The sequence below is a fragment of the Erpetoichthys calabaricus genome, chromosome 11 (genome assembly GCF_900747795.2).
Source record: "Erpetoichthys calabaricus chromosome 11, fErpCal1.3, whole genome shotgun sequence".
In the NCBI taxonomy this organism is placed as follows: Eukaryota; Metazoa; Chordata; class Cladistia; order Polypteriformes; family Polypteridae; genus Erpetoichthys; species Erpetoichthys calabaricus.
This window is the reverse complement of record NC_041404.2, coordinates 54,112,939-54,131,266: the sequence shown is the minus strand read 5'-3', so window position 1 is coordinate 54,131,266 and position 18,328 is coordinate 54,112,939. Positions and strand designations below refer to the sequence as shown.

Here is an 18,328-nt window from a genome sequence, read left to right as displayed (position 1 = left end):
TTCTGTAAAAACGATATTTGGAATGAACGTTTCTTCAAGATTGCATTGAATTTTGATTCCGTGTTTGGACTTACATCGTGAAAACGCAATGTATAACTGCCCGTGAGTGAATATCGTTTCTTTCTCTCTAATAAATAAAACAACTTTCTCGAATGTTTGTCCATGCTCTTTCTTCTTTGCTTTGTCGTTGACGTGTCATCTAGAACGTATAAAATTATTGTCCTGATAAAATTTATAAGAGCTGAGAGCGCAAGAAGTGTGTCTGCCAAAAGCATTCACACAACTGACCGTGGTCTTGTTTGAAAATAGTTGTAAGTAGGGCGTGACTTGGAAAAAATCTCATGTTAAAATTCTCCGTCTCACGGGACTAAATACCGCACCAACGTTTTTGGACTCTTTTAAACCTCACTGGCAAATCAAATTACACGATCTACAAGTCTCCGACTTAAAGTTTAAATCCGAACAATATATTCGATCTCTTTTCGCTGTTCTGTTATTTCACCGAGTAATAATTTCCGTTTGTTTGCACTAATACGATCTTTACTATAATTTTTGTGAGACTTTCGAATTTTCATACTTCCATTATCTCTAACCTGCTCTGTATGTGTATCACACCAACGTTTTTGAATGATCTTTACGACGTTCTACTTTGTCATCTACTCTTTGTCCTTTATTTCCATCCCCAGCCGTGGTTAATCTCTTTCTCGCAGGATGTATAAATATTTTTCTGAGAAAATCACATCTCATCTCCTTCCAAGATTTTTTTTATAATAGAGAGATTTATTTATAATTGCAGTAGATTCTCACTTATCCGACATAAACGGGCCGGCAGAACATCGGATAAGCGAAAATGTCGGATAATGGGAGGTGTTAAGAAAAAGCCTATTAAACGCCAAACTATGTTAAAATATTACACATTATGAACCTAATAATCCTGTTTTACAACAAAACAACAAAAAAATGAACTGAAAAAATGAACTTAGCAACAAAAAATAGATTACGCTCACGCTCGTAACTTGCAGTTTTTGTTGCCAATTGATTTTTTTTGCGGTGGGACGTCGGACAATACAGAACGTCGGATAAGCGAGACTCTACAGTATTGAAGATCTGCACTACACCGTTTATTTGGATACTGGTTTTTGACTGTTTTTAATGAATGTACTTTTGCACCTACCCCTTGCTATGTATGGATGTTTGTTCTCATTTGCTGGCTCATCCCTCAGGTGCGTTATCGGCATCAAGAGGGTCCTGGGATGCAAACGTTAGCGTGGAGCTATCCCGCACCATCACATGCCCTCCATAATGTTTGAGATAAAGACACATTTTCCCTCGATTTACCCGTCTGCTCCACAGTTTAAAATTATAAATCAAACAATTATGAAGTGATTCAAGTACACATTGAAGACTTTTGTTTATGGGGAGACATTTTGGTCACACCAACTAAAAATGACAACACGTTTTCTACACGGATCCCCCCAATTTCAGGGCACCATAGTTTTGCTTATCCCGATAGGAGACAAAAAGTGAAGAGTCCCTCCTTGGACTGCTAGTCCTTCTGATTAACACTAATGATGTTAATTTCGGTACAGTCAGTAAACTAGTGAAGTTCACTAAAATTGGAGGAACAGCAGAAGCAGAAGAGGCAGCAAAAGCAATTCAGAAAGACCAGAGGCCACATTTATAAAGCTTGTGTACGCACGAAATGTGCGTACGCAACCATCGGGATTTACTGTACGAGGTGTGATCTTAAAGTACGATGAATGTTGATGCAGAGCACCATCCAAGAGCAACGCAAAACAATTCAATGCAGGTTCTGACAGGTCCATCCTAGAGCCTAGAACGTGTTTGATACAGTCAGTCGTTTGTGAGCCACTGTTGAGTTCAAGTGTGTTTTTCAAGTTTGTCATTAATAATGGATATCGAGCAATGCATGAACATGAAATTTTGTTTCGAATTGCATAAAGCTCAGCAAACCCATCAGATGTGGAAATCGGTTCATGAAAATCATTTAAAATGTTAAAATCGGTTCATCACTGCACCGACAATTAAGACTTCTGGCTGTTCCCTAAATTGAAAATGACCATGAAAGGCAAACGATTTCAATCCATTGAGGACATCCAGGCAGCCCAACTAAAGACACTCTCGAAAGGAAACTTCCGGAAGTGGCAGAAGTGTTGGATAAGTTAATTCCAAGTGGAGGAGTGGATTTTGAGGGTAACTAGTAGTTGTAAATCTTTTATCGTAATAAACGTTTCTTTTTTAAAACATTCACTGTATTTTTTGATCACACCTTGTATAAAAAAAATTTTGATTGGGGGGGAACATGTGTATACTGTATATACTCGCGTTTTAGTTGATTGATTTTTACCGTATAATTTCCAGTCTTCTAATATAATACGCTACCGCGGCTGTTCGTTTGTCTATCCAGGATTTTAAATCACCTGTAGATTGCAAACCGTTTGACCGATTGACCTGAAATTTTGTACACATATACTACGTGACATCTACTATCCGCTTTCGGGGTGATGATTGACCTGCAAGGTTATTCCTCTTTTTATTTTTATTTTATTCTACTGAAGAATCAACTCTCAGCAGTGGCCAGCAGGGCAGCGCATGCATACGGGCGCTGTTCTCATCCCCACCACCTCCGCTGTCACTTCCCCTACCTCTTCATATCTTAAATCATTGTTGAGGCAGATTGAAGACTTAAGTGCCAGCTTAAGTGCAAAATTAAAGAAAAATGTACTAAGTAATTGCAACACAAACACTGAATTAATCAGTTTTAATGCGAAAAGATGCCGACGAAAGAAGAGAAAAAGAGGACCACTAGGGTGGAGAAAAGAAGAGCTGCTCAGGAAAAAGCAAGCGCATCAACCTCTGAGCAAACGAATGATAAACGAACAGAGAAAGAGGATGAAAACTAGGAATGCTCAAGTTAAGTGCATTCACTGAACGTTATCGTGCAGTGCGCCGTTACTGTATTTTATAATGCTGGTCGTATAAGATGAATGTGGAAAACACATGCTATTGGTCCAAGAGATTTTGATATGCTAATGCCCACCTGAGAGAGTAACCATGGAGAACACAGCGTTTTTATTTGTATGTATATCGCCCATGTGACCACACGGTAATACCCACACAATTCTGAAGCGACGTTTGCACTGTTTTTTGTATCTCACACCCTCATACACCTTTATCATAAGAGCATCCCTTATATACGATGGAGTGTTCGATCAGAAGAAAATATGAAGCTGGTTTTAAATTAAAAGTCATTGAAGTGGCGAGCCTCGCTGTTAAGAGACCCGGGTTCGCTTCCCAGGTCCTCCCTGCGTGGAGTTTGCATGTTCTCCCCGTGTCTGTGTGGGTTTCCTCCCACAGTCCAAAGACATGCAGGTTAGGTGCATTGGCGATTCTAAATTGTCCCTAGTGTGTGCTTGGTGTGTGTGTGTGTGCCCTGTGGTGGGCTGGCGCTCTGCCCGGGGGTTTTGTTCCCTGCCTTGTGCCCTGTGTTGGCTGGGATTGGTTAAAGCAGACCCCCGTGACCCTGTAGTTAGGATATAGCGGGTTGGATAATGGATGGATGGATGGATGGATGGATGGATGGATGAAGTGGCGAAAGAAATTGGTAACTGCGCTGCTACAACAAAATTCAATGTGTCTGAGAAACTGCTGTGAGATTGGAGGAGGCAAGAAGATGTAAAAAGAAATAAATTAAGTGTCGTATTTTTAAATGGCCGCATAAGTCAGGGTCAGATTTTATGATCGATTTTTTTGGGTTTCAAGACCGGACTTATACGCGAGTATATGGTATTTATGACGACATTGACCCACACATGCGCAACATTTTGGAGAAAGTGGGAACACCAGCTAAATGACGACTCACGTATATATAATAATTCATACCACTGAGAGAGGTTGAGAGCATACACTGATTACAGCACGTGATACACCCACCATGCGGCAAACCACCCAGATTGAGATCCGAGTGCAGCCATGCAACGGGTGACACCTCAGCACCACACTGGAACAGTGTGAGGTTTTTGACAGTGGCAGGAGTGCCAATCCTGCCACCAACGCCCAAGCTGACCCTGCAAGTTGGAGGAGCTGCTTGCAGGGCTGGATGCAGATTAGCGTCATACCCAGGACGGAACAATTGCAAGTGAAGGGCCTTGCCCAATAGAATAGAGTCACTTCTGGCATTTGGACCCTGGCCTCAGTGCCACCACTCTACCACTGAGCGGTTATTATAATGTGTGCTAACGTGACAAACATTAAAGCTCAAATGTAATGCACAGACTCTTTCTTAGTTCCCTTTTAAGAGGGCCAATGCTGCGTATTTGCAGTGAAGACCTCTCTCTGTTGTCACTTTTCAGGTAGCTGGCTGACCAGTCGGGAATATCTCAGCCAAGCTTCACTCTACCATGCCCAACGTGTTGGAAACCATTAACCGACCGACAAAGTGCTACATCCAGTTTCCGTGTGGTATGGGTGCACATACGTATAACATAACGTGTTGTTACTAATGACAGACAGACAGACAGACAGACAGACAGACAGACAGACAGACAGACAGACAGACAGACAGACAGACAGACAGATAGATAGATAGATAGATAGATAGATAGATAGATAGATAGATAGATAGATAGATAGATAGATACTTTATTAATCCCCAAGGGGAAATTCACATACTCCAACTGCAGCATACTGATAAAACAAAATATTAAATTAAAGAGTGATAACAATGCAGGTATACAGACAGACAATAACTTTGAATAATGTTAATGTTTACCCCCCCGGCTGGAATTGAAGAGTCACATAGTTTGGCGGAGGAACGATCTTCTTAGTCTGTCAGTGGAGCAGGACGGTGACAGCAGTCTGTCGCTGAAGCTGCTCCTCTGTCTGGAGATGATTCTGTTCAGTGGATGCAGTGGATTGTCTATAATTGACAGGAGTCTGCTCAGCGCCCGTCACTCTGCCACAGATGTCAAGTTGTCCAGCTCCGTGCCTACAATAGAGCCTGCTTTCCTCACCAGTTTGTCCAGGCGTGAGGCGTCCCTCTTCTTTATGCTGTCTCCCCAGCACACCACCACGTAGAAGAGGGCGCTCGCCACAACCATCTGACAGAACATCTGCAGCATCTTATTGCAGATGTTGAAGGACGCCAGCCTTCTAACTGAAGTATAGTCATCTCTGTCCTCTCTTGCACAGCGCATCAGTATTGGCAGTCCAGTCCAATTTATCATCCAGCTGCACTCCCAGGTATTTATAGGTCTGCACCATCTGCACACAGTCACCTCTGATGATCACAGGGTCCATGAGGGGTCTGGGCCTCCTAAAATCCACCACCAGCTCCTTGGTTTTAAAAGGCAATTTGTTCCAGTGTCCGTTTTGCTAGCGTCATCGGAGCACTTTAATGCATTTATATTTCTATGAGGGCACCTAGCTGGAATCAAGCTGCTTTTGTCAACCATCAGCAGTGACATTCCATTAATATGCAAGTCATCAGTGATACCAGGATTATTATTATTATTATTATTATTATTATTATTAACTTTTGGGCTATTTCCACTAACCAGAAGTGGTACTTTACCTTTTATTTATGCAGCTGCAGAGTCCAATTTATTCATCTTTACTTTTATAATAATTGTTCAATATCTCTTATATATATTTCTCTTCTGGTTCATCCCACCCACACGCAGCCGACATGGCATTTCTCGATTCCTATTCGTCCTCTTCCATGTCATGCACTATACTGGCCTGCTGAGTGTAATCCATCCAACAAGTACGCGAGGTGCTGCCACAGTGGTAAAGTAGCTTTACCACCCTTACAGGAGCCACCTGTGTCTTTACAACAGCTTCTTACACAGCAAACATCAGAAGCTAAAAATTATCGTGAACACATTCGAGAATACAACTCTTCTCTAGCGTTTGCTTTCATGGGTGCACAGATAACTCAACCTCCTGGCCAAGGACCACACTGTTTTACAATACACGGGCAAATTTATCACCAAATCTCTCCACTACACGCTAACACTTCTACCTCTCCAGGATTTGGACAGTTGTATGTTTTTGACACAGCTCAAGCTACTGACATACACTTACAAAATAAAGCAAACTCGGCATGCAGCGAAAATGTACTTCTCCAGCTAGATTCCATGCTCAGAACCATCAACCCCTTCGCTAAATCATACAAACACATGCATGAAATCGCTCAGTCCAATCCAACAGCATCTGTACGAATGGTTTTCATGGAAAACCCTAGGCAGGATTTACGACGATACAATGCCCCGACATGTCACACTGATGTTGCAGCGCTTTTCATCAGAGAAGATGGCGAAACTCCTGCCGAAAGGGAAATTTGCATCTATCCCATAGGCAACTCCTGGAAACAGATTTCCACGCTCAATATGAATTGCGATCCTATGGTTTATCCACTTTTATTCCCTTACGTAGACATTGGCTGGCACAAAGATTTACAACATGTTCCCGATGAAAGAACCGCCAAGCGAATAAGGCGTACTCAATGCCAATTTTACGCATACAGATTAGCAATGAGGAATACATTTAGTATTTTGCATTCCAGTGGCAAAGTATTTCAACAGTACATCGTAGATGCGTATGTTAAAACGGAGGGCGCGCGTCTCAACTATCTCAGATTACATCAACAAGATCTGTGCGAGGAACAATACAAAGGACTATCAGACGCACTGCAAGCAAACACTGAAAATAACAACGTACATGTAGGCAAAATGATCATATTACCGTTCACATTCCCAAGAAGTCCAAGATACATGCAACAAAACTATCAGGATTCCATGGCCATAGTACGTAAATTCAGAAAGCCTGATTTTTTTTTTATCACTTTCACATGTAATCCTGCTTGGCCGGAAATTCTACATGCACACTGCATCTTTCAAGAAGTATTTATTTCTACTTGATTTCTGAATTCCTTTCTCACCGTTTTCCGTTCCTATTCTTACACCGACGTATGTTACGGCAGGCGTCGGCTAGTATTATTAATTTGATTCGATTTGTTGCTGATGGTTCTTTAATGTATCCTCTTTAATAAAATCCCTGTGTGAGTCCAGGTGTCAGTGTGTGTCTTCTGGTGAAGTGCGCATGCGCAGGGCACAGTGCGATGCGCGATATTACTGTCAGTGAAAGTTACAGGCGTTTTACGGAAATACAAACCAGTATTACTGCGAGAGGAAATTAAAGGTACACAATACAGTGACTCATATTACAGCCACATACAAGCCAGTATTACAGGCAGAGGAAATTAAAGGCATATTACCGACGCGCACGCCTGTATTACCGCCAGAGAAAAGTAAAGGTATATTACAGACATACAAGCCAGCGGACGTACAAGACAGTATTACTGTCACAGAAAATTAAGACACACAATACACGGCGGCAGCCCACGAAGAACGGTCAGCTCAGCAAGTAAACATCAGCAAAAGAAAGGCTGAAAGACAAAGAAAAATACGACCAACAAAAAGAATGAGGGCAAAGTCCCTTGCCATTTAATATAGACTGTTCATACTAATGTTTATACACTACTGTTCTAGCGCCCGTTATTGTAACGGGCTAAATGACTAGTATATTATAAAAATATAATCATTGTCTCGCGGTTTACTCCTCAAATATCCATCCCTATATCTGAGTACATGAGAAAGTCGAGAGGAGACCACTCCCGATTTTTCTTTTTGTTCTTTCATCCTCCCGTTACATGCACACACTGCCGGTGTAGCGTTCAGCTTTGTCATCGGACATCAAAACGTTTTCAGGCATGAGGTGGCAGGAGCTCACGCCACTTACAGCACTAGTTGCCTTTCAACATATTTTTACGCTTATTACTGACACCAATTAAAGGTTCTTCGAATGCCTCTAATTTTGAGATGAGAACGTCTATCTCGCGCTACCGGATGTGTCCTGTGGCTGCGCAACAAGCCAAAGATGGGCTGCCGTATCGTGATTGCATATGTATGAGGTCGATTAGCATGCTCCATATATGGTTGTTCCAGGGTGGAACCGGGCGGGATTTGAGCCACGTTCATGGACGCACAGTTACAAGATGATGTTGATCTGTGAACGGTGGTTTGCGTAGCAATGTGCCTACGCCAGGTTTTATAAACCTGATATGTTTTGTCCTGATTTTGGGTGTGCGTGTATTTTTCACGCTCAAACATGAGGACCACTGGAGAAGCTTCAGAACTGATGGACACATAAAAAATGCTGTTTAACGCAGAAAAGTGCAAAGTGTCCTACGGAAGGAACGTCGATTATAAATACAAGGTCTGGCTGGACACTTTTCTACGAGAAGTAACCACTGAATAAGACTTAGGGATTTACTTTGACCCAACGTTTCCATCGTCCATGTAATGTGCAGAAGTGATTAAAAAGACAAATAAATGTGCTGTGCCTGGAAAACATTTGTACTGCGATCAAGCGGAACCTAATTCTACTGACTTTACAAAAGTAGATAAAGTTAGGGCTGGGTTAGCGTTATCAGCTTTAGGTATCACAGAAGCATTGTCTTGTCTCTGAGTGTCATTTATAAACATTTCTGATGCTTCAAGGAGCAGCTCTACTTTTAGAATACAATGAGAGATTTTCAAAATGTGTTTTTTTCCACAAGAAACATAAATAATATGAAAAGCAGTTGACTCTTTGACCTATAAGTACTGTAAAAAGCTAATCTTCCCCTTTCTCTCTTTTCGCTGTTATATTTCTCAGGGTTTCCTGGACATCGATTTGAACCAGTTCAGACATGGCGGAGCCAATGTGTCAGGCTTTCAGTTGGTGAATTATACAGACCGGAATGTCAACAGAACCATGCAGCAGTGGATGGAATTTGAAAGCAGGGAACATCCCAGAGACTTGAGGAAAAGATTAAAGGCAAGGAATAGACACTGGCACATTTTTTCCCCCTCATTTGTGTCATTGACTCTACGCTGTGGAGAACAAAAATGAAGTCTAACAGTCTAGGAATTGAATTTGTAACAGAGATCGTGGAGCAATTTATATTCATTTATATTAAAATATCTAATTTTCTTTTAAGATATGGTTGCCAGCTGTGATGCCTGCCTAAGACAGGTTGAAATCTAAATAGCATGTGTTAACGTTTGCAATGTACCATCTGTTGGAATATATAGTATTTTCTAATGTATGCAGTAATAAAATGCATTGTGTTTTTCATTTCAACAGATGGTCCATCACAATCATAAACAGTGCTTTTACAAATCCCATACCAAATTGCATCTATCAGAGACATTTTTTCGTAATGGATTTTATTACTACAAATGTTTGTGATGCACCAACTGTTGGAAAAAAAACACTGCATTTTATTACTATGTGCATTGCAAAATATATTCCAGTAGGTGGTGCTCTGCAAACAATAATGCATATGTCTCTATTATTTGCCATTTGGTATGGAATTCATAAAAGCAGTGTTAGTGTTTGAGGTGTACCACCTCTTGGAATGGCAATGTCTTTGTTATATGCTATTTGGTATGGGATTGGGTATGGCTTTTCTAGCTGGGAGGGAGAATGGAAGAGGCGGGACTCTGGAGCTGCACCAGGAAGTGACATCAGGATTGGGACAGTGACCGGAAGTTTCTGTCTGTGGTGGAACAGGAGGACAAATTAGGCAGGTTTTGCGGCTCGGTAGGGAGAGGAGACAATCCCATCATCCGGTCCAACATGTTCGATTAACCCCATTGACTGCCTTCTATGTGTGACAACATGATGACACTCATTGAGCCAAAAATTGAGGATAAGATGTTGAAAGTGACCTTCAAACTCTGCAAGCAATGAAAACCCATGAGGGTCTACACTGTCCCTAGATGTTGTGCCTCTTTGTTGACTGCTCCTTTCTTGCTTTTTTACAGTACACAGGTGCCCTCACCTATGATGGCGTGAGGGTGATGTCAGAAGCCTTTCAAAATTTAAGGAAGCAACGGATTGACATCTCTCGAAGGGGAAACGCGGGTGACTGCCTCGCTAACCCACCTGCACCATGGGGTCAAGGAATTGACATTCAAAGAGCCCTTCAACAGGTAAGGAGCATCTGAGGCTTGTGTAGTCCTGCGCTAATAAAAATATTGTTTTGGGGAAGGGGGTCTTTGACCCTGACTCTGCTTTGATTTGGGTTCCGTGTATATGAAGCACTGATATGAATTTTCCAAATGTCGATCTTTTATTTTTTCATAAAGCGAATGCTAAATGATGCCTTCGCAATGTCACCCGGGATACACTTGAGACAAAGAGAATCCCCCGTAATGCAACATCGGCCAGCCTGATGTTGTCTTTCCAGCTGCCTGAAATGTTGTGGCCGAGGGAATAAATCAATCATTGTCTTCTTGTAAATTTCTCGGTTTGTCAATAATGCCTTCTGAAATCCCTTTGCTTAAAGCTTGAAAACACACTGGCGCCATTCATCTTCCTGCTCTGCGCTTTGCCGGCACTTGTGATCAAATTTGGTGTGTTTCACTAAACAGTCAACAGCTCAGGGGGCGTCAAACTCAAATCTCGGAGGGCCGCAGTGGCTGCAGGCTTTCGTTCAGCCCCTTTTTCTTTTTTAATCAGTAGGCATTTATCGCTGCTAACAGAGAAGGCTTGTTTTCCCCTTAAATATAATTGATTTGCTTAATTATTCCTCTTTTTTACCTTACCTGGCAGCCAACCAATTCACATGCTCTTCAATAACCCAATTATTTACAGAAACACAATTTCTAAAGTGCCATGTAAACTCTTATTCCAATTAAAGAAGTCCAGTTATTGAGCTCTGAGTAACTTGATCAACAGGGCTAGACTTCTCTTCTAATAATCCTATTATGTGGCCATGTAAACCCTTAGCCGGGTTACTCTTAAGGATTTTGGGGTCTGCGCATGTCCGGTTCACTCTGTCAGCCTGTTCATGTACTTGCCTTGCACACGCATCCAGCAGCCGTGTATAGAAGTGCCCACAAAATACGTTTCAGATGGAATTGTTTGGACAATCAAATTATTCCTTCCCCTGATTGCATTTTATCACTGCAGATGTTTATGATGTACCATTTCTTGAAAAGATAAATGCAAAACATTTTATTACTACAGATGTTTGTGATGCACCATCTGTTGGAATGACACATGCAATGCACACGTCTTTGTTATATACCATTTGATATGAAATTCATAAAGGCAGTTTTAATGCCTGTGATACATCATTTGTTGGAAAGAAAAAGAGAATTCATTTTATTACTACAAATGTTTGTGATGCACCATCTGTTGGAATGACACATGCAATGCACATGTCTTTATTATATACCATTTGATATGAAATTCATAAAGGCAGTTTTAATGCCTGTGATGCATCATCTGTTGGAATGAAAAAGACAATTCATTTTATTACTACAAATGTTTGTGATGCACCATCTGTTGGAATGACACATGCAATGCACATGTCTTTGTTATATACCATTTGATATGAAATTCATAAAGGCAGTTTTAATGCCTGTGATGCATCATCTGTTGGAATGAAAAAGACAATTCATTTTATTACTACAAATGTTTGTGATGCACCATCTGTTGGAATGACACATGCAATGCACATGTCTTTGTTATATACCATTTGATATGAAATTCATAAAGGCAGTTTTAATGCCTGTGATGCATCATCTGTTGGAATGAAAAAGACAATTCATTTTATTACTACAGATGTACATGTCTTTATTATATATCATTTGATATGAAATTCATAAAGGCAGTTTTAATGCCTGTGATGCATCATCTGTTGGAATGAAAAAGACAATTCATTTTATTACTACAGATGTTTGTGATGCATCATCTGTTGGAATGACACATGCAATGCACATGTCTGTTATATACCCTTTAATATGAAATTTGTAAAGGCAGTTTTAATGTCTGTGATGCGTTATCTGTTGGAATGAAGAAGACAATACATTGTATTACTGTAAATGTTTGTGAGGCACCGTCTGTTGGAATGACAAATGCAATGCATTTTATTGCTGCAATTTTTTTTGACGCACCATCTGTTGGAATGATAAGTTCAATGCATATTTCTCTGTTAAATGCCATTTGATATTATAGTCATTAAAGAAGTGTCAATGTTTGTGAGACAGCACCTTTTGGAATGACAAATGCGTACATTTTATTACTACAAATGCATGTGATGCAGCATCTGTTGGAATGCCAAAAGCAATGCATTTTATTGCCACAAATGTTTGTGATGCAGCATCTGTTGGAATGATAAATGCAATGCACATGTCTGTCATATATGCCATTTGGTATGGGATTTACAAAAGCTGTGTTAATGTTTGTGGTGCACCATCTGTTGGAATGACATATGCCATGCATTTTATTACAGCAAACGTTTGTGGTGCAGACATAGGAACCGGATGAACTCACAGATACATAGACACACAGACACGTGTGCAGTGCATTTTATTATTGCAAATGTTTGTAATGCACCATTTTTTAGAATGACAAATGCAATGCATTTTTATTTCTGCAGATGTTTGCAATGTGCCACCTGTTGGAATTACAAATGCAATGCATATGTCTGTCTTATATGACATTTGGTATGCAATTCATAAAAGCCATGTTAATGTTTGTGATGCACCCTCTGTTGGAATGACAAATGCAATGCATATGTCTATCTTATTTGACATTTGGTAATGGATTTGTAAAAGCAGCACTAATATTTGCATGTTTGGTGTAATGCACCATCGTTTGGAATGACAAGTGCAATGCATTTTATTTGTACAAATGTTTGTGCTGTGCCACCTGGTGGAGTGACAGGGACATAGCAACCTGATGAACATACAGACATTTATCCTTTTACTAAATTGGATTAATTTAGAGAACTTTGCAGTTATCTGTTTTCATTTTGACATTAAAGAGTCTTTTTCTGCAGATCAACCTCTAATAAGCAAATTCATTTTTCTGTGGTTTAATTTTGTATAAGAATAATGTGTGGACATTTCCAAAGAGGTGAATACTTTTTACTATTACTGTATTACTGCAATGATATTAAAACACGTCTTCTGCAGCGGGGACGCCATTGCCTTTTCCAAGCAGATATTCCTTTGGAGCTGCGTGGGGATTCACATTTCTGTCCCACAGCTCCCCGATCGCTGTTTGTGTGGTCTCTTTATTCAATTATTGATATAATTTTTAAATACAAAAGACAAAAAAAAAAAAAAAGATTGAAATCCTATTGTCTTCTCGGAGCTTGAAAGCACCTTTGCATTTCGCTTTTAAACTCAGGGAATAATTGAGGGTGGTCTCAGGTGTCTCTTTTCGTCTCTTTTTTTATCCTTGCCTTCATTTTTAGTCTAGATGTGTCTGTTAGAGTTTTCTGACTTGCAAATGAAATGTGGCCCGATCTAATTCTTTCTTATCTCTTTTTTGGAAGGTTCACATAGAAGGCATGACAGGAAATATTCAGTTCAATGAGAAAGGCCGTCGGACCAATTATACCATCAATGTAATGGAGTTAGCACCTATTGGAGTTAAAAGGGTAAGTCTCAGAGGCTCGTCTGACATTCTTTCTTTCCTTTCTCTGATACTGTTCCGGTTGAGTGGTGTTCATGTTAGTCACTAAAGATGGGATTCGTTTACAGGAGGCGGCGGCAGAATGGGAAATGGAGGCTTAATTATGTCACATTGTGCCCTTTATACCCCGAGCCTATTTAATGAAACACAATCCACTTCTGAGAGAGAATGTCAGGCTAGGAGTTGGAAAACTGCGCATTTGCTGCACTGTGTGACTCATTTGTCGCACCTGCGTCCACTGCAAGAAAACCCGAGCGGATTTTCATTTCATCTCCTGTTTTTGTAAAGTGAAGAGACAGAGCATGAAAGCAAACATTTTTAAAAGTTTAGTTGGGGATAAAACAGGCCTGAGGCTGGTTCCTCACTTTGTTTATTTTCTTTATTTCTTTGGGCATTTGAGCACAACGCGCGCGCACACGCGCAGACGTACAACCCGCCTGCAACGCGCGCACGCACACACGCGCACAACACCTCCGCAAAGTGCGCGCGCATACATACACAACCGAAGTCAATTAAGTTACAGCTCCAGGACACCGTTTATTTACAGCTAAAAGTATAAGGGAACCAAATTTATATTACCGCTTTAAAGTCAAAAGACAGCTGGGCGCAAAAACAAAAATGAAAGCAAACTGCATCTCTGCCAGGGTACATAAGACTCCGTACTTGTCAGCGGCCTGAAAAATAAAACGTATCTGACAGACATCGCAGTGCAAAAATGTGAATTGAGGATAAAAGCCCAACGTTACAGGGGGCTACCTTTCTGCTTGAGTTAGCAGTGATAAGAGAGGGACGCTGTTCAGATCAAAAGAAATAATCAAACCCGCCGCAAAGATAAACTTCTTACTTTGGTCGAAAGGAACTAATTGGCGGATTTTTTTTTTCGTACCCAACGGCCTCCTGGATGGGCTCAGCGTCTCATCTCATAAGACAGCTTATAATGGCTGGATTCAGAGTAGGGCATGTCTAGTTGGAGGAATCAACAACAACAACAAAAAAAAAAAGGATAAAGACAAATTTTAAATTAACTAATAGGTGGAAAAGTCTTACTGGAATTTATAGGAAGACAGATACAGCAGGTCAAATTCCGTTATAACGAATGTCTTCATAACGACATTTTCATTACAACAAAGTATTTTTATGGCCCCGACTGTTTCCCCATATAACGTGATTATATAGAAATCTCGTTATTACGCAGTACATTCAGCAGATACTTTCATTATAACGAAGTGCCCAAAAGGCCTTGAAATGCCTGAATGAATCATCCACAGAGCAGTTAGTTCGGTGGCCGCAGCTCAGTTGCGCACAATGATCCCCAAACAGAAACATTGTCATTTTTTTTTCTTTCTTCGAACTTTCCGCGTACTGATTTTTTTTTGCCCTTGTTTCTTTCCTGTGGTTTACAGTGATACCTTTTACTTATTGCTCGTCAACATTTAAAAAACATTCCATTGGAATTTAACTCATTGTCACCCTCCTATAGATACGGCAGACACGGAAAAAACGATAACAGTGCATATTAAAAAAAAAAAAAAAACTTTACATTTTTGCAGCTCTCGATTGCGGCAAAAAAAAAAAAAAAGACGTTGCCAGTGAATTCGGAATTTTGGCATCGACACTGTCAACTTTCTTGAAAAACCGAGCAAAAAAAAGAAAAAAAAAATCTCGGGTTGCAAACGTACTGTAGGTGAACTGCTGCATTTGAAGACGTCGAAAAAGCCGTTTTGATGTGGTTCAGTGATGCTCGTTCAAGAAACATTCCTATCAATGCGGCACTCATTCAAGGTAAATGTGAGGTTTGTAAACTCTCTTGGGACCTCCCACAACTGGACAACACGCCGAAGAGCGTCGCGAAGTCCGATCTCCGCCTCTATGGAAGACTGTTTATCTGTTGCCGAGGCAACAGCTAGCTGAAAGATATTCTGCGTCTCTCCGGTAAAGCAAACAGAAAAGATATCGATGGGTGATGCAGCCTGACTGCTGTGTCTGTGTATAACAGAGTGGCAGATCACGCTGCAATAAATAATAGTGCCGTTCCTGTCTCAAGCCGAATAAAGTTGGTTTTCCTAAAGTACTGAGACTCAACGAAATGAGCCTGTTTTTGCCCTGCCTCGGCAAACGGACAAAGACGAATCGCATTTCGGGAAAGTGTATTATCACAAGGAAATGCTGAGAAAAATTCTCGTCAGCATAACTTGTAGGCAGGGCGGCACGGTGGCGCAGTGGTAGCGCTGCTGCCTCGCAGTTAGGAGACCCGGGTTCGCTTCCCGGGTCCTCCCTGCGTGGAGTTTGCATGTTCTCCCCGTGTCTGCGTGGGTTTCCTCCGGGTGCTCCGGTTTCCTCCCACATTCCAAAGACATGCAGGTTAGGTGGATTGGTGATTCTAAATTGGCCCTAGTGTGTGTGGGTGTGTTTGTGTGTGTCCTGCGGTGGGTTGGCACCCTGCCCAGGAGTGGTTCCCTGCCTTGTGCCCTGTGTTGGCTGGGATTGGCTCCAGCAGACCCCCGTGACCCTGTGTTTGGATTCAGCGGGTTGGATAATGGATGGATGGATGGATAACTTGTAGGCAGGAGGAGATTAAAATGAACACAAAAGAAGCTATTGAAATGATTGCAAACGCCTGAGCGCAAGTTAAAGAAAGCACTATAGCGACAAATACAGAATCTCATTACAACAAAATTTTCGTTATAACAAAATATTTTTTAGGTCACTGGGAGTTTGTTATAACGGAATTTGACCTGTATAAGAGACGATAGATAGATAGATAGATAGATAGATAGATAGATAGATAGATAGATATGAAAGGCACTATATAAATGGTTTATAGATGTGAAAGGCACTATATAATATATAGATATAAATTTTGTCATAATAGGCAGGATAAATAGATAGATAGATAGATATGAAAGGCACCATATAATTGATTTATAGATGTGAAAGGCACTATATAATATATAGATATTAATTTTATGATAGATAGATAGACGTGAAAGGCACAATAGATAGATAGATAGCTAGATAGATAGATAGATAGATAGATATGAAAGGCACCATATAATTGGTTTATAGATGTGAAAGGCACTATATAATATATAGATATTAATTTTATCATAGTAGGCAGGATAGATAGATAGACAGACGTGAAAGGCACAATAGATAGATAGATAGATAGATAGATAGATAGATAGATAGATATGAAAGGCACCATATAATTGGTTTATAGATGTAAAAGGCACTATATAATATATAGATATTAATTTTGTCATAGTAGACAGGATAGATAGATAGATAGATAGATAGATAGATAGATAGATAGATAGATAGATAGATAGATAGACGTGAAAGGCACAATATATAGATAGATAGATAGATAGATAGATAGATAGATAGATAGATAGATAGATATGAAAGGCACCATATAATTGATTTATAGATGTGAAAGGCACTATATAATATATAGATATTAATTTTATCATAGATAGATAGACGTGAAAGGCACAATAGATAGATAGATAGATAGATAGATAGATAGATAGATAGATAGATAGATATGAAAGGCAGCATATAATTGGTTTATAGATGTGAAAGGCACTATATAATATATAGATATAAATTTTATCATAGTAGGCAGGATAGATAGATAGACAGACGTGAAAGGCACAATAGATAGATAGATAGATAGATAGATAGATAGATAGATAGATAGATATGAAAGGCACTATATAATATATAGATATTAATTTTTTCATATTTAAATAGACGTGAAAGGCACAATAGATAGATAGATAAATATGAAAGGCACCATATAATTGATTTATAGATGTGAAAGGCACTATATAATATATAGATATTAATTTTGTCATAGATAGATAGATTTGAAAGGCACCATATAATTGATTTATAGATGTGAAAGGCACTATATAATATATAGATATTAATTTTGTCATAGTAGGCAAGATAGATAGAAAGATAGACGTGGAAGGCTAGATAGATAGATAGATAGATAGATAGATAGATAGATAGATAGATAGATAGATAGATAGATGGCAGTGTACCCAGTTGCGCATTGGTACTTAGTGCCTGTCTCCTGATCCCTGCCTTCCTTCTTGTGGTTATGAAGGGCTGGTCCCTCACCCAAGGTAGGATCCTTGCCACATCCGAGCCCTTGCGTGCCATCCATCACAATAGATAGCTATAAAGCCACTAAACAAGATGGTTAGATAAATGTATACGAAAGGCACTATTTAAGGCATCATATACTTTAATGTTAAACATGAATAAAACACCTAATTGCATTATTGAAATGTGGATAAATCTGTCATTTGGAATACATAAACAGAAATGAGCTCTCATGCAGACAGTACATTTATGAAGACTTTGTGTTTTTCTATTCGGTCATTAGTTGTTAATTGTGACGGTGAAGTCACCTTTCTACTAAAGAAACTCAGAATCAAAATCATGTTGTAAACTCTAATATTGCGAAGATTCATAAACCAAGCAATGCCATGGTCAAAACCAAAATACAGGCAGTCCCCGGGTTACGTACAAGATAGAGACTGTAGGTTTGTACTTAAGTTGAATTTGTATGTAAGTCAGAACAGGTAAATGATTTTAATAAATGACTGTAACCAAGTGCTCTGCCAATGAATGATGTAGTCACCTCTCTCTGACCTTTTTATTATTTCTACTTTATTTTCCATGGTGATGGTTTTTCTCTTCTTTGCTGTATCACCAGCACTTGCATCAGATTTGTGTTTCAGAGACATTCTTG

The 18,328-nt window shown here is 39.9% G+C and overlaps 1 protein-coding gene across 1 annotated transcript in view; it reads left to right on the top strand.

Annotated features, from left to right (window-relative positions):
• The window catches only part of gria1a (glutamate receptor, ionotropic, AMPA 1a), a 421,062-nt gene that overhangs the window by 232,386 nt on the left and 170,348 nt on the right, over window positions 1-18,328 (top strand). The window contains 3 exon segments of the mRNA XM_028813093.2: window positions 8,740-8,901; window positions 9,894-10,061; window positions 13,421-13,525. Of these exon segments, the coding sequence (XP_028668926.2) occupies window positions 8,740-8,901; window positions 9,894-10,061; window positions 13,421-13,525 (435 nt within the window).